The sequence below is a fragment of the Ornithorhynchus anatinus genome, chromosome 3 (assembly GCF_004115215.2).
Source record: "Ornithorhynchus anatinus isolate Pmale09 chromosome 3, mOrnAna1.pri.v4, whole genome shotgun sequence".
NCBI lineage: Eukaryota > Metazoa > Chordata > Mammalia > Monotremata > Ornithorhynchidae > Ornithorhynchus > Ornithorhynchus anatinus.
The window spans coordinates 140,535,482-140,561,819 of record NC_041730.1 but is presented as its reverse complement, the minus strand read 5'-3'; the positions used below and the strand labels follow the sequence as shown (position 1 = coordinate 140,561,819).

The following is a 26,338-nucleotide window of genomic DNA, read 5'->3' as shown; positions in this document are numbered from 1 at the left end:
GCTCCCAGGCCCATGCCGAAGTCACTACGCCATGCTGCTTCTTAAATGCATACTCTCGCCAAGTTGTACTAAGCACTGGGGTAGATGCAAGATCATCAGGTTGGACTCAGTTCTTTTCCTCCATGGGGCTCATGGACTAAGGTGGAGAAAGAACGGGGATTGAATTCCCATTTTGTAGATGTGTAGCGTGAATGAGAGAGCGGAGTCAAGGATGACACCAAGGTCGCGGGCTTGTGAGATGGGAAGGATGTCCAACATGATTTGCTTGTATGCACCCTAATGCTCAAAGCAGTGCCTGGCCCATGGTAAGCGCTTAACAGATATCGCAGTTATTTTTCCACGCTCTGGGGAAGGCAGATGCAGGCAGGAACCCTTTTACTAAACAGGTCCTTATGGTAAAGAGCTGTGTGAATATTCATGAGGGCCAAGGAGAAGTGAAAAAGAGTTGAGGGGTGTTAGAAGTTGGAGTCCAAGCAGGGGTTCTCTGTGTGTGTGTGTGTGTGTGTGTGAGAGAGAGGAGTGCTCTGTTCTCTCCTGAGCTTCAGGGAGGGTGGGAGATCATGGAGAGCCTGGGGGGCTTCCAGGGCCAGCCCTCAATGCTCTAGAGGATTTTGGGTTCTAATCCTGACTCTGCCGCTTGCCTGCTGTGTGACCTTGGACAAGTCACTTGACTTTTCTGGGCCTCAAGAGTCTCATCTGTGAAATGGACATTCAATGTCTATTCGCTGTACCCCTTAGACAGTGAGCAGCATGTGCGACAGCGACTATGTCCAACCCCATGATCTTGTGTCTTCTATAGTGTTTAGCACATAGTAAGTGCATAGCAAATGCTCTAGTTATTATTATTATCATTATTTTTATTGTCATTATCGGAGAAGGAGCATGGCTTAGTGGAAAGAGCGTGGGCTTGGGAGTTAGAGGACACGAGTTCTAATCCTGGCTCCACCACTTGTCTGCTGTGTGACTTTGGACAAGTCACTTCACTTCTCCCTGCCTCAGTTACCTCATCTGTAGAATGGGGATTAAAACTGTGAGCCCCCTGTGGGACAACCTGATTACCTTGTATCTAGTCGAGCGCTTAGACCAGTGCTCGGCACATAGTAAGTGCTTAACAAATACCACAATTATTATTATTATTATCGTTATTATTTTTACTTTATTGAGTCAGAGTGGGAAACTTGTGAAACTGGATTGCGTGGAGAATTGGGACCGTTAGGGCCCTTTTGATTGGAGTTCTCAGGCTGGAAGGGTAAAGAGGGCTTTAGAGGCGTTGAGCCTGAGTCCTGAGCGAAGGAGCGCAACCTGTAGCCAAACAGCCTGAGAAGGGCTATTTGGAGAAATTGCAAACCTTAGAAAGCGTTCCCCTGGAAACTTTTTCCGATAAATAAAGGCACGTTCGTCTGGAATGATTCAGAGGTTGTTCTGCCTGGAGGCAGGGGACTACTCCAGGTGACCTGTCCAGGATTGATTTTTCGAACCAAGGATCGCGGTGACCCTTGAGGTGTCCCCCCTTGAGCCATAGTGTCATATTGTCATTGTCCTATTATCATTGGCCTTTTGGAGACTTATTCGCTGAGGCTTCTATCCTTGAGCCGTGGCGAGTTTCCCTGCTGAGGCCTCTCCTGTCTAGCGGTGATGGGCTTTCCGGCAGTGATGTCTCCCCTCAAGCTGTGGCAGATGTCCCAGTGGAGGGATCTCCCCTTGAGCCGTCTTCCCTCGATCTGTGTGGGTTTCCTGGCTGAGACTTTCCCCTCGAGCTATAGTGGGATTCCTGGCTGGAGCATCTCCATTCGAGCCAGCCGTGGTGGGTTCCCCTGCTGAAGTATTTCCCTTCGAGTTGTGACGGATTTCCAGCTGAGCTATCTCCCCTTGAGCCATGGCTGGTTTCCCCGCTGAAGCGCCTCCCCTCGAGCCTTGGCAGGTTTCCTTCAGGCACCAAGGAACCCGGGGAGGCCCCAGCCAGATTTTTCTAGCCGAGCCGTCAGACCTCGGGCACTGCCGAGAACCTGTTCTGGGACGGGCCTCTTACGATGCCGGAAGGGCGGGGGGCATCCTTCCAGTTCCCAAGTTTCTGTGGGCTGTCGTCCGGCCTGCGCGGCCACGGGGAAGAGGGGCTCGACTTCCGGGGAGCGGTTCTGCCGTTTCCCGATCAGTGACCCTCTTGCGTGTCTCTCCCGTGACCTCTCCTCCCCTCCTGTCTCGTCCCAACTAACAACCGGCCCTCCGCCCCGCTCTCCCGGGTCCCCGTCCCCGTGTTTCCGTGCCGTGGGTCGTCCCGTGCCTCCCCCAGGCTGGCATTGGTGCAGGCCGTCGGACCCAAGCAGCTGAACAACCTGTCGCCCCGTTTCTCACCCAGGGTGGCCGGGGAGAGTGACTTCCTGCAGACGGTCATCAACAAAGTCATCGCCGCCAAGGAAGTCAACCACAAGGGCCAGGGTGAGTGCAATGCGGGGCATGCTGGGGTCAAACCGAGTAGACGCCAGACTTCCTTAATGGTGGCCTGACTTCAGCGCTTCTTCTTAGAGAAGCAGCGTTACTTGGTGAAATGAGCATGGGCTTGGGAATCAGAGGAGGTGGCTTCTAATCCCGGCTCCCCCACTTGTCTGCTGCGCGACCTTGGGCAAGCCACTTCACTTCTCTGGGCTTCAGTTACCTCATCTATAAAATGGGGTTGAGACTGTGAGTCCCACGTGGGACAACCTGATGACCTTGTATCTACCTTAGCGCTCGGCACATAGTAAGCGCTTACAAATACCATAATCATTATTATTATTACTATTATTAATAATCATAACTGTTGTGACATTTGTTAAGTACTTGCTTGGTGCTGAGTGCTGGGGCAATGTTGGTATTTGTTAAGTGCTTACTATGTGCCGAGCACTGTTCTAAGTGCTGGGTGTGTGTGTGCTTGTCCTACATGAGGCTCACACTCTTAATCCCCGTTTTACAGATGAGGTAACGGAGGCACAGAGAAGTTAAGTGACTTGCCCACAGCTGACAAGTGGCAGATCTGGGATTCGAATCCACGGCCTCTGACTCCCAAGCCTGTGCTCTTTCCACTGAGCCACGCTGCTTCTCTTAGGCGCAAGATAATCAGGTCGGACACAGTCCCTGCCCCGCCTGGGCTCACTATTATGGGGAGAGAGAACAGCTATTTTTACAGATTACAGATGTGCAAACTGAGGCCCAGATAAGTGAAGTGACTTAGTGTGCCCAAGGTCACCCTGCAGGCAAGTGGCGGAGGCAGGATTAGAACCCTTGTTCTCTGACTCTCAGGCCCGGGGCTCTTTTCCCTAGGCCTCACCGCTGTTGGCTTCTTGTATGCCAAGCACTGGGGTAAATAGAAGAAAAACAGATCGGACACAGAAAAGGCCAGTGTGTAACCCACAGTTCTTGCCTTTCTGTGCACACACCCACATACGCACACACACACACATACACCCCTCCACACACACCCGCTCTTATTGTGCTGTTGTGTGTGCAGCACAGACCTTCCTTTGTTGCGCTGCTGTGTTTGCAGCACCTGATGCCGTTTACTCTTTGGCCCCTAAAGCAACCCCAGAGGACAATGTGTACAGCCGTCCCTACTTACGTAATTCTTCATGACTAAGGGAAAAGAGCATGGGCCTGAGAGTCAGAGGACCTGGGTTCTAATTCTGACTTGGCCACTTGTCTGCAGGATGACATGGGGCAAGTAACTTTCCTTCTGGGTGCCTCAGTTCCCTCATCTGTAAAATAGAGATTAAGACTGTGAACCCCATGTGGGAACGTGTCCAACCTGATGATCTTTCATCTATCCTGGCGCTTAGTACGGTGTCTGGCATGGAGTAAGTGCTCAACACATATCATTTTTTAAAAAAGTGTCAGCTAGAATAGGAATGAAAGAGTATAAAATGTGAGGGGATACATTTGAGGTTCCTTTGTGGCCCTAGGCGATGTTCCATCCACCTTCTTAGCTTCAGGATCCTGGCTCTTCCTCCCGCATAGTGAAGTAGCACAGAGATTCTAGGGGTTCAGCAAGGTCCCCTGACCCTGATCCGCTCGTTTAGTGGAGAGAGGTGGCTGGTCTCTCCCTGATGTATCCAGAGTTTCTCTCGCCATCTCTGCCCCTCTCTCTCCCCGTCTCTTTCTGTCCCTTTCTCCCTCCCTTCTCTCTCCGTTTCTCCAGCTCTCCCTCTCTCCTCTCTCCCTCTTTCATTCATTTAATAGTATTTATTATGCACTCGGGAAGTACAATTCAACAACAGAGACAGTCCTTGCCCACAACAGGCTCTTTCTCTCCCTCTCTCTCTCCTGCCTAAGACTGTGATCCCTACATGACACAGTGACTGTGTCCAACCTGAATCTCTTTCGTCTACCCCAGCGCTTAGAATGGCGCCTGACATATAGTAAGCGCTTAACGAATACCGTAAAAATAAAAATAACTAAATAAAATACCTTTCACCTTGTCTTTCCTACCTCTTCTCTTTTGTTTCCCCGCCTTCTCTCTCTCACCCTTTTCCTCTCTCTCCCTTCCTCTCCCTCTCTCTCTCTCTCTCCCCCGTCTAAGACTTTGAGCCCTATGTGGGACAGGGACTGTGTCCAACCTGAATATCTTGTATCTGCCCCAGTGCTTAGAACAGTGCCTGGCCCATAGTAAGCACTTAACAAATACCATTAGAGAAGCAGGGTGGCTCAGTGGAAGGAGCACGGGCTTTGGAGTCAGAGATCGTGGGTTCGAATGCCGGCTCGGCCACTTGTCAGCTGTGTGACTTTGGGGAAGTCACTTAACTTCTCGGTGCCTCAGTTACCTCATCTGTAAAATGAGGATTAAGACTGTGAACCCCACGTGGGACAACATGATTCCCCTGTGTCCACCCCAGCGCTTAGAACAGTGCTCGGCACATAGTAAGCGCTTAACAAATACCAACATTATTATTATTATTATTATAAAAATGAAATAAACACCTTTCATCTTTTCTCCCCTTCTATGTCTTCTCTCTTGGTTTTCCCTCCCTCTCTTCCATCCCTATGCCCGCCTCTTTCTCTTCCCCTACCCGGAGTCACGGTTGCATCCCCCGACCCTGTAGGCTGCGTGGGGGCATATGTTCGCTGCGACAGTAATGACTCGGTGTTGCCGGTTGCAGGTCTGTTGGCGGCCAGGCCCTGGCCCTGGAGGATGGCTGTTTGTCGGGGATTATGAGTTACCGAGTTCCCACTAGTGTTTCCATCCGTTCTGCCCCCAGCCGCCCCCTGGCATGCTCTCCCTGCCTGTCTGGCCTCCCAACTCTCTGCCCCTCCCTGGGGGTCTCCATGCCTGCCTTTGCCCTGGGGTCCTGTGCTAATGGACACCTTCTCTTGGCCCATTTACCCCCTCCTCCCCTTTTTTTAATGGTATTTGTTGTCAATCAATCAGTCATATTTAATGAGCTCTTACTGTGTGTAGAGCTGTGTACTAAGTGCTTAGGAGAGTATAGTGTAGCAGTATAACAGCTACGTGGCTCAGTGGAAAGAGCACGGGCTTTGGAGTCAGAGGTCATGGGTTCGAATCCCTGCTCGGCCACTTGTCAGCTGTGTGACTTGGGGCAAGTCACTTAACATCTCTGTGCCTCAGTTACCTCATCTGTAAAATGGGGATTAAGACTGTGAGCCCCACGTGGGACAACATGATTCCCCTGTGTCTACCCCAGCGCTTAGAACAGTGCTCGGCACATAGTAAGCGCTTAACAAATACCAACATTATTATTATTATTATTATTTTTATTATAACAGACACATTCCCTGCCCACAACGAGCTTATCCGCGCTTGGGAGTCAGAGGTCATGAGTTTGAATCCTGGCTCTGCCACTTGTCAGCTGTGTGACTGTGGGCAAGTCACTTAACCTCTCTGTGCCTCAATTACCTCATCTGTAAAATGGGGATTAACTGTGAGCCTCACGTGGGACAACCTGATTACCCTGTAACTACCCCAGCGCTTAGAACAGTGCTCTGCACATAGTAAGCGCTTAACAAATAACATTATTATTAGTAATAATGGTATTTAAGTGCTTACTATGTGCCAAGCACTGTTCTAAGCACTGGAGTAATCAAGTTTGTCCCACGGGGGGCTCACAGTCTTAATCCCCATTTTACAGACAAGGAAATTGAGGCCCAGAGAAGTGAAGTGGCTTGCCCAAGGTCACATAGCAGACAAGTGGTGAAGCTGGGATTAGAACCCACGTCCTCTGACTCCCAAGCCTGGGCTATTTCTACTAAACCACTCTGCTTCTCTATGCCAGGCACTGAACTGAGTGCTGATACAGATAAAAATAATCATGTTGGGCACAGACTCTGTCCTGCATGGGGCTTGCAGTCATAATCCCCATTTTACAGATGAGGGAACTGTGGTACAGAGATAATAATAATAATAATAATGATAATAATAATTACGGTATTCGTTAAGTGCTTACTATATGCAAGGCACTGTACTAAGCGCTGGCGAGAATACCAGCAAATTGGGCTGGATCCAGTCCCTGTCCCATGTAGGGCTTTCAGTCTTAATCCCCATTTTACAGATGAGGAAACCGAGGCACAGTGAAGTGACTTGCCTAAGTTAACAGCAGACACGTGGCGGTGCCAGGATTAGAACTCAGGTCTTTCTGATTCCCAAGCCCAGGCTCTAGCCACACTGCTTCTCTGTTCTCCCTCCCCCTAGGCTCTGGGGCTCTGCCTTATCCTCAAGGAACCTACAGCTTGCCTCACCCAATTACATATCCAAGAAGCATTTTTCAGTTCATGGGATAATCGGGAATGGCCTGTTCCATTTAACTTTTCTGAAGCAGTTGCTTTGGCTTCAGTTCTGTCTCCCTGGGAATTCAGATTTGCCATACCCTGAAATCCTCTCCTCCGTCTGTGCTTTTTGAAGCTGACTTTCACTTCAGCCAAGACCCGTTTAACCAGAGAGAAGAGGCGGGGGGCTTCTGTCCCGGGAGATTGAGCGGCAGAGTGTTAAATTAGAAACTCAGCTGCTGTTTCTGAACTTTATTCTAGAAAGGAAATTGCTCATTATAGCATCACTTTGTTAATCCCTCCTCATACCCTGCCTCCATGAATGTGGCTTAGTTAGAGAAGCAGCGTGGCTCAGTGGAAAGAGCCTGGCCTTGGGTGTCAGAGGTCACGGGTTCTAATCCCGGCTCCGCCGCATGCCAGCAGTGTGACTTTGGGCAAGTTACTTAACTTCTCTGTGCCTCAGTTACCTCATCTGTAAAATGGGGATTAAAAACTGCGAGCCCCACGAGGGGCAACCTGATCATCTTGTATCCTCCCCAAAGCTTAGAACAGTGCTTTGCAAATAGTAAGTGCTTAACAAATACCACCATTATTATTATTAAATGCTTGGGAGAGTACAATATAACAACAAACAGACACATTCCTGCCCACCATAAGCTCACAGTCTAGAGGGGGAGACACATTAATATAAATAAATAAATTACAGATATATGCTATGGGGATGGGAAGGATGATGAATGAAGGAGCCAGTAAGAGCGGCGCAGAAGGGAGTGGGAGAAGAAGAGAGGAGGCCTTAATCAGGGAAGGCTTCTTGGAGGACATGTGCCTTTGATAAGGTTTTGAAGTAGGGGAGAGCAAGTAGTGGATGCAAGCAGATCAGGTTGGACACAGTCCCTGTCTCACGAGGGGCTCACAGTCTCAATCCCCATTTTACAGATGAGGTAACTGAGGCATGGAGAAGTTAACTGATTTGCCCAAGGTCACAAAGGAGAAAGGCGGCGGAGCTGGGATTAGAACCCCTGACCTTCTGACTCCCAGGCCCGTTGCTATATCCACTACGCCGTGCTGTTTGGTAAGTGCTAAACAGATATAAGATAATCAGATCCAAGAGGCAGCATGGCTTAGTGGGTAGGGCACGGGCTTGCGAGTCAGAAAGACCTGAGTTCTAATCCCCCTCCACCACTTATCTGTTGTGTGACCTTGAGCAAGTCACTTCACTTCTCTGGGCCTCAGTGACCTCATCTGTAAAATTGAGATTGGGATTGAGACTGTGAGCTTCATGTAGGAAAAGGTGTCTAGCCCAATTTGCTTGTATCCACTCCAGCATTTAAGAGAATACCTGGCACATGATAAAGGCTTAACAAATACCATTATTATTAATAATGTTGGTATTTAATAATAATAATGTTGGTATTTGTAAAGCGCTTACTATGTGCAGAGCACTGTTCTAAGCGCTGGGGGAGATACAGGGTGATCAGGTTGTCCCACGTGAGGCTCAAAGTTAATCCCCATTTTACAGATGAGGTCACTGAAGCACAGAGAAGTGAAGTGACTTGCCCACAGTCACACAGCTGACAAGTGGCAGAGCCGGGATTCGAACCCATGACCTCTGACTCCCAAGCCCGGGCTCTTTCTACTGAGCCATGCTGCTTCTCATGTTATTATTAGGTGTTGGAGTCACAGCCTAAAAAGGAAGGTGAGCCGGGAATTTATGCCCATTTTCCAGATGAGGAAACTGAGGCCCAGGGCGGTGAAGTGATTTGCCCTAAGTCACACTGCAGGCTAGGCTGTAGCTCTAGATTCTAGACCGAAGCTCCTTCTGGGCAGGGAATGAGTCCGTTATATTGTTATATTGTACTTTCCCAAGTCAATCAGTCAGTGGTATTCATTGAGTGTTTACCGTGTGCAGAGCACTGTACTAAGCACTTGGAGAGTACCACACAACAATAGGAACAGACACATGCCCTCTCCACGAGTGCTCGGCATACAATAAACGCTAAATGAACATGATTGATTGATTGATAGTGGCCGAGCTGGGACGAGAAGCTGGGTCTTGGGATTCCCGGAGGTACGCTCTGGCCACTACTGGCCGGCCCTCCGTCCCCTTCACCTCTTTGGATGGGAAAGACAAATCCCGTCGTGAGCCACCCCTGCGGTCGGCTGTAGGTTTGTTCCGGGCACACGGTCCTCTGTCTCCTTCCCCGCCCTCGTTGTCTTCCCCCGCCGCTTCCTCCAGGAAGGAGTCGAGGTCTGCTCCCCGCTCTAACAATAATAATAATTCATTCAGTTGTATTTATTGAGCACTTACTGTGTGCGGAGCACTGAATAATAATAATGTGGTATTTGTTCAGCACTTACTATGTGCCAGGTACTGTTCTAAGCTCTGGGATAGATTCAAGCTAATTGGGTCGGCACTGTCTCTGTCCCACATAGAGCTCGCAGTTTTAATCCCCATTTTGCAGATGAGGGAAGTGAGGCCCAGAGAAGTGAAGTGACTTGCTCAAAGTTACTCAGCGGGCAAGTGGCGGAATGGGGATTATAACCTCGGTTCTTCTGACTCCCAAGCCTGTGCTCTACCCATTAGGCCACGCAGCCACTTTCGGAACTCTCTTCCCCATCCGTCTCTGCCCCGCAGGAGGAGGCCCCGTCCCCTGCCATTGCAGAGGCGCTGGCCTGTTGGTCACAGCATCAGCGACCAGTCCCTCCCTGTTAGTCCCGGCCCTCGCATCTGGGGGACCCCAGGGGGCGGTTGGCGGGCCGGGGTCGGGGAGACGACCCCCTTGCTCCGTCACCATCCGGGCCTAAGCCGCCTGTCCCCTCCAGGTCTGTGGGTCACCCTGAAGCTCGTCCCCGGCGACATCCACCAGATCCGCAAGGATTTCCCGCACCTGGTGGACCGCACCACGGCCGTGACGCGCAAGATGGGTTTTCCGGAGATCATCATGCCCGGTGAGTCTCCACGGATCCGGTGAGTTTTCGCCATCGGGATGCGGAGGGCTGGACTGCGCGGGCTGCTTCCCCAGTGAGCGAAGCGCTCCATCAGCGGTGCGGATTGGGCGTCCACCGTGTGCACGGCACTGTGCTCGGGGCTTGGGCGAGTAGGGTCGGTAGATGTAATCCCTGCCCTCTGAGGACTTGCTGCATATTGGATGGACTAATCACTTCGGAAAGTTACGATAGAAGCGGTAATAATAATAATAATAATGGTATTTGTTAACTGCTTACTGTGTGCCAAGCATTGTTCTAAGTCCTGGGGTAGATACAAGGTAATCAGGTTGTCCCACCTGTGTATAAAAGACAGAGGCTCCATCCCCATTTTACAGATGAGGGAACTGAGGCACAGAGAAGCTAAATGATTTGCCCAAAGTCTCACAGCTGCCAAGTGGCGGAGCTGGGATTAGAACCCATGACCTCTGACTCCCAAGCCCGGGCTCTTTCCACTAAGCCAGGCACTGTCCCTGACTTCGAGGAGCTGACAGTCTACTGTGTGGAGAGAGTAATGTACTGAGCATTTGGGAGACTACGGTGGAATTAGTAGACATGATCCCTACCCTGGAGGAGCTTACAATTTAATGTGTGCAGAGCACTGTATTGAGTGCTTGGGGGAGGACAGTAGAGTTAGTAGACATAATCTGTGCCCTCAAAGAGTTTACAGCTTATTGTGTGCCGAGTACTGTACTGAGTGCCTGGGAGAGGACAATATAGTAGACATTCATTCATTCAATCGTTATTTACATTCAATCGTATTTATTGAGCACTTACTGTGTGCAGAGGGCTGGGATGTAGAAGCAGCGTGGCTCAGTGGAAAGAGCCTGGGCTTGGGAGTCAGAGGTCATGAGTTCGAATCCCACCTCTGCCACTTGTCAACTGTGTGACTGTTGGCAAGTCACTTAACTTCTCTGTGCCTCAGTTCCCTCATCTGTAAAATGGGGATTAACTGTGAGCCTCACGTGGGACAACCTGATTACCCTGTATCTACCCCAGCACTTAGAACAGTGCTCTGCACATAGTAAGCGCTTAACAAATGCCAACATTATTATTATTATTATTAGAAGGAGAGAGAGTAGATGAGCTAAGAAGGGGTAAGGGAATGGAGAGCTTTGAAGCCAGTAGTGAGGAGTTTTTGCTTCATGCCAAGGTTGATAGGCAACCACTGGTGATTTTAAAGGAGGGGAGTGATGTGCCCAGAACGTTTCTGTTGAGAGATAATCCGTTCAGCGGAGTGAAGTATGGACTGAGTGGGGAGAGGCAGGAGGTTGGGGGGTCAGAAAGGTTGCTGATGCAGTAATCCAGTTGGGACATGGTAAGTGATTGTACTAACATGGAAGAGCACTGAACTAAGCGCTTGGAAAGTAATTACGACTGAATGAATGAATGCAATTCAGCAAAAAAAGACAGTCCCTGCCCACAACGGACATGATCCCTGCCCTGGAGGATCTTACAGTCTACTGTGCTACTTTCATTCGAGCGTATTTATTGAGTGCTTACTGAGTGCAGAGCACTGTACTAAGCACTTGAAATATACATTTCGGCAACAAATAGAAACAATCCCTACCCAACAATGGACTCACAGTCTAGAAGGGGTGAGACAGACAACAAAACAAAACAAAGCAAGTAAACAGGTATCAATAGCATCAATATAGATAAATAGAATTATAGATAAATGCACATCATTAATGAAATGGAGCAATAAATATATACAATAATGCACAAGTGCTGTGGGCCGGGGAGGTGGGTCGAGCAGAGGGAGGGAGTAGGGGGAATGGGGACGGGGGAGGAGAAGCAGAGGAAAGGGAGGGCTCAATCTGGGAAGGCCTCCTGGAGGAGGTGAGCGCTCAGTAGGGCTTTGAAGGGGGGATATGTGCTAGTTTGGCGGATGTGACGAGGGAGGGCATTCCATTGTGAGCAGAGCACTGTTCGAAGCACTTGGAAACTTCAATGGAATCAGTAGACTCAACTGCTGTGTGCAGAACACTTAGGAGGATAAAATAGCATTGTTAGATGGGATTCTTGCCTTCAAGGAGCCTACAGTAGGCAGATCACTATACTAAGTGCTTGGGAGAGTACAATAGAATTAGTAGATAATCTCTGCCCTTGAGAAGCTTACAGTGTAGTGAAACTGGAAAGGGATTAGTTTCCTGGCACTACCTACGTTTTTCATCAACGTTTATCATCCATTCCTCCTGGATTTTTGCATTCATGCCTTTTCTGCTTCCTGTACTGGCATTCAGTCAATCAGTCAGTCAATCATGGTCGTTAGCAAAGGCTGACTGAGTACTAGACACTATACTAAAGTCTTGGGATGGGATAGCAGTGGCAAGACACATGTTCTCTGACTTGAAGAGACTTCTACTCTGATTAGTGCATTAGCATTTAAGAACGTATCTGTAATTTAATTTATTTGTATTGATGTTCGTCTCCCCCCTCAGACTGTAAGCTCATTGTGGGCAGGGAATGTCACTGCTGATCGTTGTGTTGTACTTTCCCAAGTGCTTAGTACAGTGTTCTGCACATGATAAGTGCTCGATAAATATGATTAAATGAATGAATTAGGTAATTAACATTTGTTTCTCTGCAAAGGCTGTATTAGCTTCTTGGTTAAGAACCACTCTCCACTCCTGAGGACACTCCCCCCTCGGCCCACTCTCTCTCAATGGTAATAATGATAGTAATAATCATAATGGTATTTAAGTGCTTACCATGTGCCAGGTACTGTACTAAGCACTGGAGTGGATACAAGCAAATCGGGTCGGACAGAGTCCCTGTCCCACATGGGGTTCAGAATCTTAATCCCCATTTTATAGATGAAGGAACTGAGGCTCAGAAAAGTGAAGTGACTTGCCCAAGGTCACACATCAGACAAGTGGCAGAGCTAGGATTAAAACTCAGGTCTTTCTGACTCCCAGGCCTGTGCTGTATCCACTAGGCCATGGTGCTTCTTAATTATTACCAATAATAAGAAATGACGGTATTTAAGTGCTTACTATTTGCCAAGTAAGCACTGGGGTAGATAGAGTGTGCAGGTCAGATACATTCCCTATCCCTGGGGCTCACAGGGAGTAAGAAAAGATATTGAATCCCCATTTTACAGATGACGAAACCGAGTCCCAGGGAAGTGAAGTGACTTGCCCATTGTCACACAGCAGACAAGTTGGCGGAGCCCGATATTAGGACCCAGGTCTCCTTACTCCTAGGCCTAGGCTCTTTCCACGAGGTCGCTCTGCACCCCTCATATCCGAGAACCCCTCTCTCACCTTCCTCTCCTTGCCCTGGAAAATGTTCCCCTCGATGGGAAGAGAAGCCCCGGAGGGTGGCATTCTGGAAAGTAAAGCCCATTTCCCTTGCTGGGCCACAGATCGCCGTTGTGACTGCAGGTTTTCTCTCGGCCCCCAGGTGACGTCCGCAATGACATCTACGTGACCCTGGTCCAGGGAGACTTCGACAAGGGCAGCAAGACGACCGCCAAGAATGTCGAAGTGACTGTGTCCGTCTTCGACGAGGATGGAAAGAGGCTGGAGGTATCTGTGTCTGAGGAGTTGGACCTGAGGGGGTGGGGATTTTCATTCATTCGTTGAATCTTATTTATCAAGCACTTACTACGTGCAGAGTACTGTACTAAGCGCTTGGAATGTACATCGTGTCTGCAGCTCAGGCTGGGCCGGGCCGGCCTCTGGGTGTGCGTCTCTCTCCTGGGGACAGCCTGCCCAAACCCTGTGGGCTGGGTAGCCTGTGACCCTTCTCCCTCCTCCCCCATATACCTGCCCTCCTGCCCTCAAAGGAATGCTTTCTATGGAGGGATAAGAAAGACGATTCCTCCGTCGAGTCGAGGAGGAGCGGTTTCCGTCCTCTGGAAGTGTATTCGCTACGTGCCGGGTTTGTTCTAGGAGAAGAGCTTGTTTTTTCCTCACTGGCTCCGGAGAGAAGAGTCAAACCGACCAGAAGCCCGGACCCTGCTGTGAAGCTCTTCTTTCTTTTCCAGAACGTGATTTTTCCCGGGGCTGGTGACGAAGCCATGTCCGAATACAAGTCTGTCATCTACTACCAAGTGAAACAACCACGCTGGTTTGAAACAGTCAAGGTACGTTTGGCTGCGTGATTTGACCGTCGAGCTGGTGAAGCGGTCGGGGCGTGGGGGCTCCTGTCAGGCCCTCTGGCCTCTCTGTGGGATGAGCGTGGGAGGGTGGAGCGCCGAGATGGGGAGAAAGGGACGATGGAGGCGCCTGGGGTTGCCGAAGGTCCGTGTCAGGTGCGTGGCAGACCCTACCTCTTGTGCTGCGGGTCACACAAGCAGGGCCCGGGGAAGGCACCGGCAGGCCCAGTAGTGGGCATACGTGCAGGCCAGATGGAAGTTCAGATGCAGGTACACCCCCTTTAGACTGTGAGCCCGTCACTGGGCAGGAATTGTCTCTATCTGTTGCTATATTGTACATTCCAATGCTTAGTCCAGTGCTCTGCACATAGTAAATGCTCAATAAATATTATTGAATGAATGAATGAAGGTGCAGGCCTGGGTTTAGGCCCAGACACAGACCCAGGTATAGGCCCTGACGCTGGCCCAGGTAATAATTATGTTATTATGTTTGTTAAGTGCTTACTATGTGCCAGTCACTGTGTTAAGTGCCAGGAGTAGGCCCCCACACAGTGCATAGGTGCAGGCCCAGACCTAGGTCCAAACATAGTCCCAGATCAGGACCAGTCACCGGCCCATGTTCAGTCCCAGGCTCAGGCCCCAGTGTGGGCACAGACCCAGGCCCCGACAGGCCTAGGTTTATGTCCCGACACAGATCCAGGCATAGGCCCAAACCCAGACCTAGACACAGGCCCTGACTAGCCCAGATTTATGTCCCAACACAGGCCCAGGCAAAGGCCAAGACCTAAACACAGGCCCAATCACAGCCCTACATTCAGGCCCAAATGCAAGCCCCGACACAGGCCCAGGCATAGGTGTGAATGCAGAACCCGACACAGGCCAAGGTGCAGGCCAAAATGTAGGCGCAGACACAGGCCCTGACCTGGGGTGTGGTGTGTGTGATGGTTTTGTGTCCACCGCCATCTGGAAGCCGATCTGGGGATGCCCAGGAGTGTGGCAACACAGACTGCCCCGCTCTGGGAGGCCTCATGGGCCGGGCACCATCCAATGGGTGGTACCAGGGCCGGAGCCACCGCACAACAGAGCATCTAGCGAAGCAGCAGAAGGGTTCGGGAATAGTTTCCCAAAACACACCGGCTCCGGCCATTCTGTGAGCCAAAGAAGCTGAGGCCGGCCCAGGAGCAGGGAAGCCCGGAAGCCTTGTCGTGGGCTAGAAAGCACTTCAGCTTGAAGGGAAGCCAATGGGAAGTGAGACCTCACCTTGTTCCCGGAAGAAGAGGAAATCTTCTGGTCAGCCCACCCGGACAACATTGAGTGCCGCGTGAAGGCCGAGAGGTCACGGCGCGGTTCCCATCCCCGGCTTTGTCTCCACAGGTGGCGATTCCCATTGAAGACGTCAATCGCAGCCACCTGAGGTTCACCTTCCGCCATCGCTCCTCCCAGGACTGTGAGTAGCCCCCGTGACAAAGACCCCCGCTACGAGGGCCCCCATGTTGCCCAGGGAGCAGGGCTGTGTACAAACTGGTAGAAGGGCGCCCAGGCGGATTCATTTTTTTTTCCTCTTATGGGCCTTAAACACTTACTATGTGCCAAGCACTATTCTAAGCACTGGGGTTGATGCAGTCTAATCAGATTGGACCCAATCCATGTCCCACATGGGGCTCACAGTCTTAATCTTCATTTTACAGATGAGGGAATGGAGTCCCAGAGAAGAGAAGTGAAGTGACTTGCTCAAGGTCACACAGCTGACAAGTGGCGGAGGTGGAAATAGAACCCAGGTCCTTCTGACTCCCAGGCCTGTGCTCTGTCCATTAGGCCATGCTGGTTAGGAGACCCGGAGATCGTGGCATAGTGGATAGAGTACGGGCCTGGGGATCAGAAGGTCATGCGTTCTAATCACAGCTCTGCCACTGTATGCTGTGTGACCTTGGGCAAGTCACTTCCCTTCTCTGGGCCTCAGTTACCTCCTCTGTAAAATGGGGATTGAGACTGAGCCCCACATGGGATGGGGCCTGTGCCCAAATCAATTTGCTTGTATTCACCCCAGTGATTAGAACAGTGCCTGGCACATAGTAAGTGCTTAACAAATACCACAATTATTATTATTATTAGTATTATTCTGAGAGCATCCAAGATCCCTCCCGGCTGAGCCTTGGCACTGCAGCTAAGTCTTCCTGGCCAGAGACTTCCTGGCTGGGGTCTTCCTGGCTAGGAACTTCTTCCTGTCTGTGATCATCTTCCTGTCAGGAGTCTTCTTCCTGGCTGGGGACTTCAGCCTGGCCAGAGACTTCCTCTGGTATCTTCCTGTCCAGAAACTTCTTTCTGGATGGAGTCTTCCTCCTGGTTGGGGACTGCTACTTGGCCAGAGACTTCCTGGTCGGGAACTTCTTCCTGGCTGGGGATGTCTTCCTCTTTTTTTATGGTATTTGCTAAGCACTTAATATGTTCCAGGCACTGTTCTAGCACTGAGCTAGATGCTAGCTAATCAGGTTGGATACAGACAGTCCATGTCCCACATGAGGCTCACGGTCTTAATCCCCATTTTACAGATGAGGGAACTGAGTCACAGAGAAGTTAAGTGGCTTGTCCAAAGTCACACGCAGAAGGCAGTTGGTGGAGCCAAGATGAGAACTCAGACCCTTCAGACTCCCAGGTTCAGGGTCTATCCACTAGGCCTCTCTGCTTCTCTGGCCAGGGACTTCTTCGTGGTTGGAGACTTCCTCTCTGGGAACTTCTTTCTTTCCAGAGATCTCTTCTGATCTGGGGACTTCTTCCTATCTGTAAACTTTTTGCCAACTGGGGACTTCTTCCTGGCTGGAGGTTTCCTTTCTGGGGCTTCTTTCTGGCCAGAGTCTTCTTCCTAGTGGGGGACTCCTTCCTGGTTGTGGACTTCTTCTTGGCTGAGATCTTCCTGTCCAGAGACTCATTCCTGTCTGGGGACTTCTTCCCATCCAGGGATTTCTTCCTGGCCGGGGTCTTCCTCCTGGCTGGAATCTTCTTGTTCGGGCTCTGGGAGAGAAGTTGGTCGTGTGTCGCCTTTGGGCTTGTGGCCTAAATTCTGGGCACCAGTTGACTGTGGCCACCCCTGATTCTACTTTCTGTCCTGTCCTGCTCCTGCTCTGCCTTTTGCTGCCCAGTTCCTCCTTGAGTGAGGGAAGCAGTGGGGCCCAGTGGAAAGAGCCCAGAGAGTCGAGAGCCCAAGGGCTTAGTAAAGTGCCTTGCACACAATAAGCGCTCAATAAATACGATTGAATGAGTGAATGAGAGCCCTGGGTTCTAGTTCTGCTCTGTCTCCAGCTGCTCTGTGGCCTTGGGCAAGCAGATATCTCTCAATTTCCCTCTCTGCTTCTCCCTCCCCCTTAGACTGAGAACCCCAAAGAGGACAGAGCCTGATTCTGATCTGATCAGCTCAGATCTACCCCAGCACTTAGCAGAGTGGTCCGAAACTAGTAAGTGCTTAGCAAATGCCAAATTTATCACTTCTCTGGGCCTCAGTTACCTCGTCTGCAAAATGGGGATTGACACGGTGAGCCCCAAATGGCCAGTGTCCAACCTGATTTGCTTGTATCCACCCAAGCTCACTGTGGGCAGGGAATGTCTCTCTTTATTGCTGAATTGTACTTTCCCAAGCATTTAGTACAGTGCTCTGCACACAGTAAGCACTCAATAAATACGATTGAATGAAGGAACATTAGAGAGTCCAAAGGACGGCGATTATAGGAACATCCAATGAGGATCTGGCAGGTAGAGATTCATTCATTTATTAAATCATATTTACTGAGCACGTACTATGTGCAGAGCACTGTACTAAGCACTTGGGAGAATACAATACAACAATAAACAGGCACATTCCCTGCCCGCAACAAGTTTATAGTCTGGTGGTGGGGGAGTCAGACGTTAATATAAATAAAATAAATCATGGATTTGTACATAAATGCTGTACAGCTGGGAAGGGGGGAGAACATGGGGGCGGGTCAGGGAGATGAGGAAGAGAATGGGAGATGGGTTTTCATTGGTGGCGGTGTGGAGTTTGGGGGTACTGGGGGTAGATGGATGTTTATTTCGCAGTTGTTGGGACCATGGTCCATTGGAAACATCACTGCCCTTTTCCTGCTTCTCCCGCTGCTGGTTTTTTGGAATCTTTCCCTTCTGTTGCTGGGTCCGGGAGTCCCCTGAGCCCCCACCCCTCCCTGCTCATCCCCTTCCATCCTCTGGGTCCCCATATGTGATCGACTCTGAGCTGTGAAAGTGTATGTGTATGTATCTGTTTGTGTGTGTGGTGGGTAACCGACGGCGGTTTTCTAATTCCAGCCAAGGACAAGTCAGAGAAGATCTTCTCTTTAGCGTTTGTGAAGCTGATGAGATATGACGGGACCACCCTCCGGGATGGCGGGCATGACCTCATCGTCTATAAGGTGCGTTCGGGCGGCAACGCCGGCCCCCCATCCTGCTGGCATTCCGGGAACCAATGCTAGTGGCCCTCTCTCCTCACCGGGAGCGGGTCTCCCTACCATATTCTAGGATGGACATCGGGGCCTCCGGCGGTCTCCCCGCTCCTCAAGAACCTCTAGCGGTTGCCAATTCACCTCTGCATCAAACAGAAACTCCTTACTGTCTGCCTTAAAGCACTCAGTTTGCTCTCCCTTTCCTCCCGCACCTCGCTCCTCTCCCACTATAACCCAGCTAACACTCTTCATTTCATCCTCACCATGTCTCGGTTTCGTCTATCTCACCGCCGACCCCTCGCCCACATCCTCCCTCTGACCCGGAACTCCCACCCCCTTCATATCTGACAGACCACCGCTCTCTCCACCTTCAAAGCCCTTCTAAAAATCACATCTCCTCCAGGAAATCTTCCCCAGCGAATCTCTCATCTCCCTTCTCACCACATTTGCCCTGCCATCTGTGTCTCAGCTGTGATATTCAACCCCAGCCCTTTAACACTTAGGTTCATATCCTTATACTCTGCTCCTTCTCTTACCTGTATCTTATTTTTAGTGTCTGCCTACTAGCCTATAAGCTCCTTGAAGGAAGGGATTGGGTATACTGATCAATCAGTGGTATTTATTGAGTGCTTATTCTGTTCAGAGCACTATGGCTAAGCACTTGGGAGTGAACAGTACTCCAGGGTTGGTAGGTATGTCCCTTGCCCAAAAGGAGCTTACAGTTTAGAGGGGAAGATACACAATACAAATAAAAAAAATTAAAAGATATGGACATAAGTGCTGTGGGGTAAATAAACAGTGCAAATCCGAGGGCAAGGAGGATGGAGAGGGAGTAGGGGAAATGAGGGCTTAGTCAGGGAAGGCCTCTTGGAGATTTGATTTTAATTAGGCTGAGAAGGTGAGAGTGATTCTCTGTCAGCTGTGAAGGGGGAGGGTGTTCCAGGCCAGAGGGAGGATTTGGGCACCTAGTAAGGGTATTTAAAAGCAGCATGGTCTAGTGACAAGACTACAGGCTTGGGAGTCAGAGGACATGGGTAACAATCCCAGCTCTGCTACCTGTTTACTGTGTGATCTTGGGCAAGCCACTTCACTTCTCTGTGCTTCAATTACCTCATCTGTAAAATGGGGGTTAAGGCTATAGGGCCCCACATGGGACAGCCTGATCACCTTGTATCTATGCCAGCGCTTATAACAGTGGTTAGCAAATAGGAAGTGCTTAAAAAATACTGTAATTATTATTAGTAGTAGTAATGGTATTTATTAAACACTTAGTCATTGAGATAGTTGAGGTTGAGATACAGTGAGTAGGTTGGTGTTCCTTGGCGGTAGGTTGGAGAAGCAATGTGTGCATGCTGGGCTGTAATAGAAGAACTGCGAGGTAAAAGAGGAGGTGGGGACAAGCTGATTGAGTGCTTTAAAGCCAATGGGATATTTAATCAGAAATAGGCAACCAACCAGTGGAGGTTCTTGAGTGGGGAGATTTGGACTAAACATTTTTTTTTTTAAATGATCTGGGCAGCAGAGTGAAGTATGGACTGGAGTGGGGAAAGACAGGAGGCTGGGAGGTCAGGAGGGAGGCTGATGCAGTAATCAAGATGAGGTAGGAGAAGTGCTTAGATTTACATGGTAGCAATTTGGATAAAGAGAAAACAGATTTTAGCCATGTGAAGGTAGAAATGTCAGGATTTGGTGACACTGAATATGTGAGATAAATGAGAGGACAAATGGCGGATAATGTCAAGGTTACAGGCTTGAGATATAGAGTAGTGGAGTTGTCTTCAATGATGGGAAAGATAGGGGAGGACAGGATTTGAGTGGGAAGGTAAGGAGTTCTGTTTTGGACCTATTTAGTTTGAGTTTGTCAGTGGAACATCCAAGTAGAGAAGTCCTGAAGGCAGGAAGTGTAATTCAAGACTACAAAGAAGGAGTGAAGTGAGGGTTGGAGATGTAGATTTGGGAATCATCCACATAGGGATGATACCCTCACATAGGGAAGGTAATTTAAGCCATTGGAATGAATGAGTTCTCCAAGGGAGTGAGTGTAGAAGGAATCAGTGAAGCCTAGGTTGGGTATTGTGGGCAACAGTGTTGAAGGCAGCTGAGAGGTCGAGGAGGGGTAGGGTGGAGTAGAGACCGTTGGATTTGTCAGGTAAGAGATCATTGCTGACCTTTAGAGGGCAGTTTCTATGGAATGAATTGGGCAGAAGCCATTCATTCATTCAATTGTATGTATTCAGCGCTTACAGTTTGTAGAGCACTGTACTAAGTGTTTGGAAAGTACAATTCAGCAATAGAGACAATCCCTGCCCACAGTGGGCTTACAGTTTAGAAGGGGGGAAACAGACATCAAAACAAGTAAATAGGCATCAATATAAATAGACTTATAGATATATGCACATCAAAACAGGTAAACAGTTATTGATGTAAATAAATAGAATTATAGATATGTACATATATACAAGTGGTGTGGCGTGGGGAGGCGGGTAGAGCAAAGGGAGCGAGTCGGGGCGTTGGGGAGGGGAGGAGGAGCTGAGGAAAAGGGGGGCTTAGTCTGGTTAGGCCTTTTGGAGGAGGTGGCCCATTTGGAGGGGGGCAAGGAGAGAAACAGGAGGCAGCGGGTGTAGATAACTCGCTTAAGGAGTTTGGGGAGGAGTGGTAGGAGGGAAGTGGGGCGGTAACCAGAGATAGCCATGGGGTTGAGGGAGGGTTTGTTTTTTTTAGGAAAGTAGTGGGGAAGAAGCCGTTGGAGAATAAGCAATAAAAAAAGATGGCCATCAGAGAGGGGATAAGGGAACACGTTTATGGATAAGGTGGGAAGGATTGGACTCTGAAGCATAGTCTCCTAACTGTATTGTGCTCTCCCAAATGCCCAGAACAGTGCTCTGCACACAGTAGATGGTCGATGAAACCCCTTGATTGATGGATTGTTTGATTGATGTGGACTTTGAAACATCCATTAGTGGTTTTGTGAAACCCCCATGCTAAAGCAGGAACTTTCATTCATTCATTCATTCACTAGTATTTATTGAGCACTTACTATGTGCAGAGCACTGTACTAAGCACTTGGAATGTACAAATCGGTAACAGATAGAGCCAGTCCCTGCCCTTTGACGGGCTTACAGTCTAATCGGGGGAGACGGACAGACAAGAACAATAGCAATAAATAGAATCAAGGGGATGAACATCTCATTAAAACAATAGCAAATAAATAGAATCAAGGTGATGTACATCTCATTAACAGACTTGTACGTTGCAGAAACCAAACTGCTAAGTGACAAGAGACACAAAAGCTTGAAGCATGTGAGCCTAAATGCAAAAAAATCCAACATTTGGTTCCCAAATTTGTATTTTCTTTTATTTTTACATTATGATTATCAACATCATCAGTAGTAATAACTGTGGGCAGAGGACTGTACCGAGCTCTCGGTAGAGTACAGTAGTTTATTCATTCAATAGTATTTATTGAGCGCTTACTATGTGCAGAGCACTGTACTAAGCGCTTGGAAGGAACAAGTCGGCAACAGAGACAGTCCCTGCCGTTTGACTGGCTTACAGTAGGTAGCCTCCCTCCCCTTAAGGACTTTACAGTCTACTGTGTGCAGAGCACTGTATTGAGCACTTGGGAGTGTCCAGGAGAGTTAGTAGACATGATTCTTGCCCTTTAGGAGCTTACAGAACACATTCAGAACACTGTCCTGAGCGCTTGGGAGAGTCCAGTAGAGTTAGGAGACAGAATTCCTCCCCTCATATAACTGACAGTCTAGCAAGACAGAAATCAAATACTTCCTGATAGGACGAAGGACCAAAGGGTGACGGGACAGATTTTCTGTATGAGGGGAAGCTCCTCGGGGCCAAGGAATACACCTTGTAGGGGTTCTGTGGTACTCTCCCAAGCGCTCAGCACAGTGCCTGGCTGCGAGGGGGTGCTCAGAAAAACCATCATCGTCCTGGCCCCTCCCGCCACGCCTAAGATGGTTTGTCAACTGCCTTCCGGACTCGCAGGCGGAAGCCAAGAAGCTGGAAGACGCGTCCACATACCTGAGCCTACCGTCCACCAAGATGGAGCTGGAGGAGAAAGGTCCCGCAAGCAGCGGGAAGCCACTGCACACCCTGGGCAGCTGCACCGTCAGCAAGGATTCCTTCCAGATCGCCACGCTGGTCTGTTCCACTAAGCTCACCCAGAACGGTGGGTGTCTGCCCCCTTCTTCTAGCCTCCCATCCCTCCAGGAGAACAGAATCAGGGGCTGCCTCTCGGCGGAGCTGGGGCTCCTAGGGGCTTTGAAGGTGGGGAGGAAGGGATGGGTTCCTGGTGGAGCTGGGGTTGCTGCAGGGGCTTTGAAGGTTAGGAGGAGGGGATGAATTCCTGGTGGAGCTGGGATTCCCAAGGAGCTTTGAAAGTGGCGAGGAAGAGATGGGCTTCTGAAGGAGCTGGGGTTTCTGGGGCTTTAGAGGTGGGGAGGTGCAGATGGATTCCTGGAGGATCTGGGATTCCAGAGGGGTTTTCGAAGGTGGGGAGGAGTTAGGATTCCTGGGGGGGCTTTGGAGTGAGGGAGGAGGGGGACAGACTACTGGAGGAACTAGGGTTCGTGGGGGGCTTTGAAGGTTGGGAGGAGCTGGAGTTCCGGGGGGGCTTTGGAGGTGGAGAGTAGAGGGATGGACTCCTGGGAGAGCTGGGATACCTGGGGACTTTGGGATGGGGAGGAAGAGGATGGGCTTCTGAAGGAGTTGGGGATCCTGGGGGACTTTGAAAGTGGGGAAGAGGGGCCTGGGCTTCTGGAGGAATTGGGATTCTTGGGGGTTTTGAAGTTGGGAAGAATGGGATTGATTCCTGGAGGAGCTGGGGTTCCAGGGAGCTTTGAAAGTTGCGGGGTTTGGAAGGGGGTGCTGGGCTCTGGCGGCCCAGGCTGTATGGAGGGGTGATCCGGAGCCGGGTTTGGGAGGGGATAGCCACAGCGGTGGGGGGAGTGGAGAGGTTGCGTTGAGGAGCCATGGGTGAGAAGTAGCGTAGCCTAGTGGAAAGAGCTCAGGCCTGGAAGTTAGAGGACCTGGGTTCTAATCCTGCTCTGCTGCTTGTCTGCTGTGTGACCTTGGGCAAGTCACTTGGCTTCTCTGTGCCTCTGTTACCTCATCTATAAACTGGGGATTAAGACTGTGAACCCTCTGTGGGACAGGGACGTGTAAACCTGATTATCTTGTATCTCTCTCTGCGCATACTATAGGGCCTGACACCCAGTAAGCACTTAACAAATACCACAGTTATTATTATTATTTTTATTATTATTACTGGGTGCCTTTACTAATGGCTTGAGAAGAATCCATAGAGTTAGTCATGTTCTTCCCTTGGAGGAGCTTGCAATCTCGCTGAGGAGTCAGACTGAAATAAATCACAAGTCGGAAGGGTCGGGTGGTGTAAGGGTGAGTCGTTCAGTAATGGGGTGTGGAAGATATGGGCCGATGTGTCGTATGGAATAAATGGTCCTTTAGGGGGCTGTGAATGGGGTTGCGGGAGTGGGGAGGGAGGAGAAGCCCCCAGGAAAGGTGGGCTGGGAGGGGCCGTGAAGAGTGACCTGTGTGTCTGTTTCTCTCTCAGTGGGTCTCCTGGGGCTGCTCAAGTGGCGTTCCAACAGTCAACTCCTGCAGCAGAACCTCCGCCAGCTCATGAAGGTCGACGGCGGAGAAGTGGTCAAGGTAAGCGGCTTCCGGACAGAGCGGACCGCGGTGGCGTCGCCTCAGATGGGCACGGCTCCCGGGGGGAATGAACCTTTCTGGCATCTCCTCAGTCTGACGTGGCTTTTGATGGGAACTGACCTCGGTGATGTTGCCTCAGGCTGGCGCGGCTTCCGATGGGAATGGACTGGGGTGGTGGCACCTCAGATGGGTGTAGCTCCCGGCCTCATCTTCCCGCTTCGGGAAAGGGCTTCCTCCACCAGCCCCATCTTCGTAGCCTGATTCTCCGCTTCCGTTGTCGCGATCAAATGCTGCCATGAATGGGGCTTCTGCCCCTCTGGTCGAGGGGGCAGAGGGCTGCGGGGAGCCCAGGGACACTCTTCATTCATTCATTCATTCATTCATTCATTCATTCATTCATTCGTATTTATTGAGCGCTTACTATGTGCAGAACACTGTTCTAAGCGCTTGGAATGTACAGTTCTGCAACAGATAGAGACAATCCCTGCCCAATGACAGGCTCACATTCTTCAGGCCGGGGTAGTTGGGCAGTGGGATTTCTGGGGGAGGGAGATAGCATAGTCAGATGGGCCAGTGGGCAACGCAGAGGAGGGGTGGCCAGACCGAGCCGCACCTGGCATCTATCTGGGGCCCCCGAGTGATTTCCTGGCCAACATTGCCTCCCCTCCTTGCAGTTCCTGCAGGACACCCTGGACGCCCTCTTCAACATCATGATGGAGAACTCAGAGAGCGAGACATTCGACACGCTGGTCTTCGATTCTCTGGTAAGAAGCCTCGTCCGGCACGGGCCCGACCCTGAGGCCTGACCGGAGCCTCCGGTGGCGAAGGGCTTTGGGCCTGCTTCCTCTTGCGGTTGACTCGAAGCCTGCCCGTGTGAGATACTCAACTTCCTCTTCATAACCAAACCTACAACTCGGCTTCCTGCTAATCTGGTTTTGATTTCTGAAGAGCGATGGGCTTCCGATAATGGGCTGCCTCCGGAGGTGCTCTTTGAGGGGGTGGGTCTGGGACGGGGAAACACAGGTCAGGGAGAGATGGTGCTCATTGTTGGTGCTGGAAGGTGTGAAGTGGTTTCCTGTGCACGCTTGATGCCATGAGCTCATTTTTCCCCAGGTGTTCATTATCGGCCTGATTGCCGACAGAAAGTTTCAGCATTTCAATCCTGTCCTTGAAACCTACATCAAGAAACATTTCAGCGCCACCTTAGCCTACATGTAAGTTGGGATGCTTTTTTCCACAGGTTCCTCTTTTGAGCCGAGGCTCCTTTCTTTGAAGGTGACTCTGGCGGTTCGTACGTAGCATGGGAAGGAGCACGGGGCCAGGAGGCAGGAGACCTGGGTTCTAATCCCAGCTTGGCCACTTCCCGGCTGGGTGACCTTGAGAGAGTCACTGACTTCTCTAGGCCTCACTTTCCTCATCCATAATATGGGGATTCAGTGCTGGTCCTCCTTCATTCTTAGACCATGAGCCCCATTTGGGACAGGGATTGTGTCCAGCCTGATCATCTTGGATCTATCTCAGGGCTCTGTATTTTTTTAATTTTTTTTTAATGGCATTTGTTAAGCGCTTTCTATGTGCCAGACACTGTTCTAAGTGCTGGGGTAGATACAAGATATTCAGGTTGGACACTGTCCCTGTCCCACATAGGGCTTAAAGTCTTACGCAGGAGGGAGGGAGGGAGAGAGAGAGAGAATGAGAGAAAGAGAATGGGGGAGGGAGAAACCAAGAGAGAAGAGAGAGAGGGAGACTAGGTGAAAGGTATTTTATTTATTTTTATGGCATTTGTTAAGCACTTACTATGTGCCAGGCACTGTTCTAAGCCCTGGGATAGATATAAAAGATTGAGGTTGGACACAGTTACTGTCCCACATGGGGCTGTCTATCTCTGTACCATGCTTGGCACATAGTAAGCACTTATGAAACACAATTATTAGTATTCCTATAATGTCTTTGTTGGGGTAATGATAATGAATTGTGATATTTGTTAAGCATTTACTCTGTGCTAAGCACTGTAGTAAGTGCTGGGGTGGTTACAAGATAAGTTCATCAGATACAGTCCCTGTCCCACATGGGGCTCACAGTCTAAGAAGCTGGGAAAGTGAGTATCGTATCCCCATTTGTCAGATGAGATAATTGAGGCACAGAGACATTAAATGATTTGCCCAAGTTTATACAGCAGGCAAACAGCAGAGCCAGGATTAGAACCCAGATTTTATGACTCTCAGTTCTGTGCTCTTTCCACTAGGCCAGATTGCTTCTCATAGACAAATAGGAAATATGGAAATTCCCTAATAATAGACAAATAGGAAATATGGAAATTCCCTAATAATAATGGTTGTGATTGACTTCTTGCTCTTGGCCGAGCCCT

At 50.0% G+C, this 26,338-nt stretch overlaps 1 protein-coding gene across 2 annotated transcripts in view; it reads left to right on the top strand.

Annotated features, from left to right (window-relative positions):
* DOCK1 (dedicator of cytokinesis 1) overlaps window positions 1-26,338 on the top strand; it is a 395,003-nt gene that overhangs the window by 60,144 nt on the left and 308,521 nt on the right. Inside the window, exons 12-21 of one of the 2 annotated variants that reach the window (XM_029059688.1) lie at window positions 2,357-2,436; window positions 9,571-9,696; window positions 13,141-13,265; window positions 13,727-13,825; window positions 15,212-15,284; window positions 18,149-18,252; window positions 22,285-22,468; window positions 23,873-23,970; window positions 24,645-24,734; window positions 25,084-25,184. In XM_029059688.1, coding sequence (XP_028915521.1) covers window positions 2,357-2,436; window positions 9,571-9,696; window positions 13,141-13,265; window positions 13,727-13,825; window positions 15,212-15,284; window positions 18,149-18,252; window positions 22,285-22,468; window positions 23,873-23,970; window positions 24,645-24,734; window positions 25,084-25,184 — 1,080 coding nt within the window. Of the gene's footprint in view, window positions 1-2,290; window positions 2,437-9,570; window positions 9,697-13,140; window positions 13,266-13,726; window positions 13,826-15,211; window positions 15,285-18,148; window positions 18,253-22,284; window positions 22,469-23,872; window positions 23,971-24,644; window positions 24,735-25,083; window positions 25,185-26,338 lie in introns of both variants that reach the window. The other variant, XM_029059687.1, reaches the window with a different exon arrangement.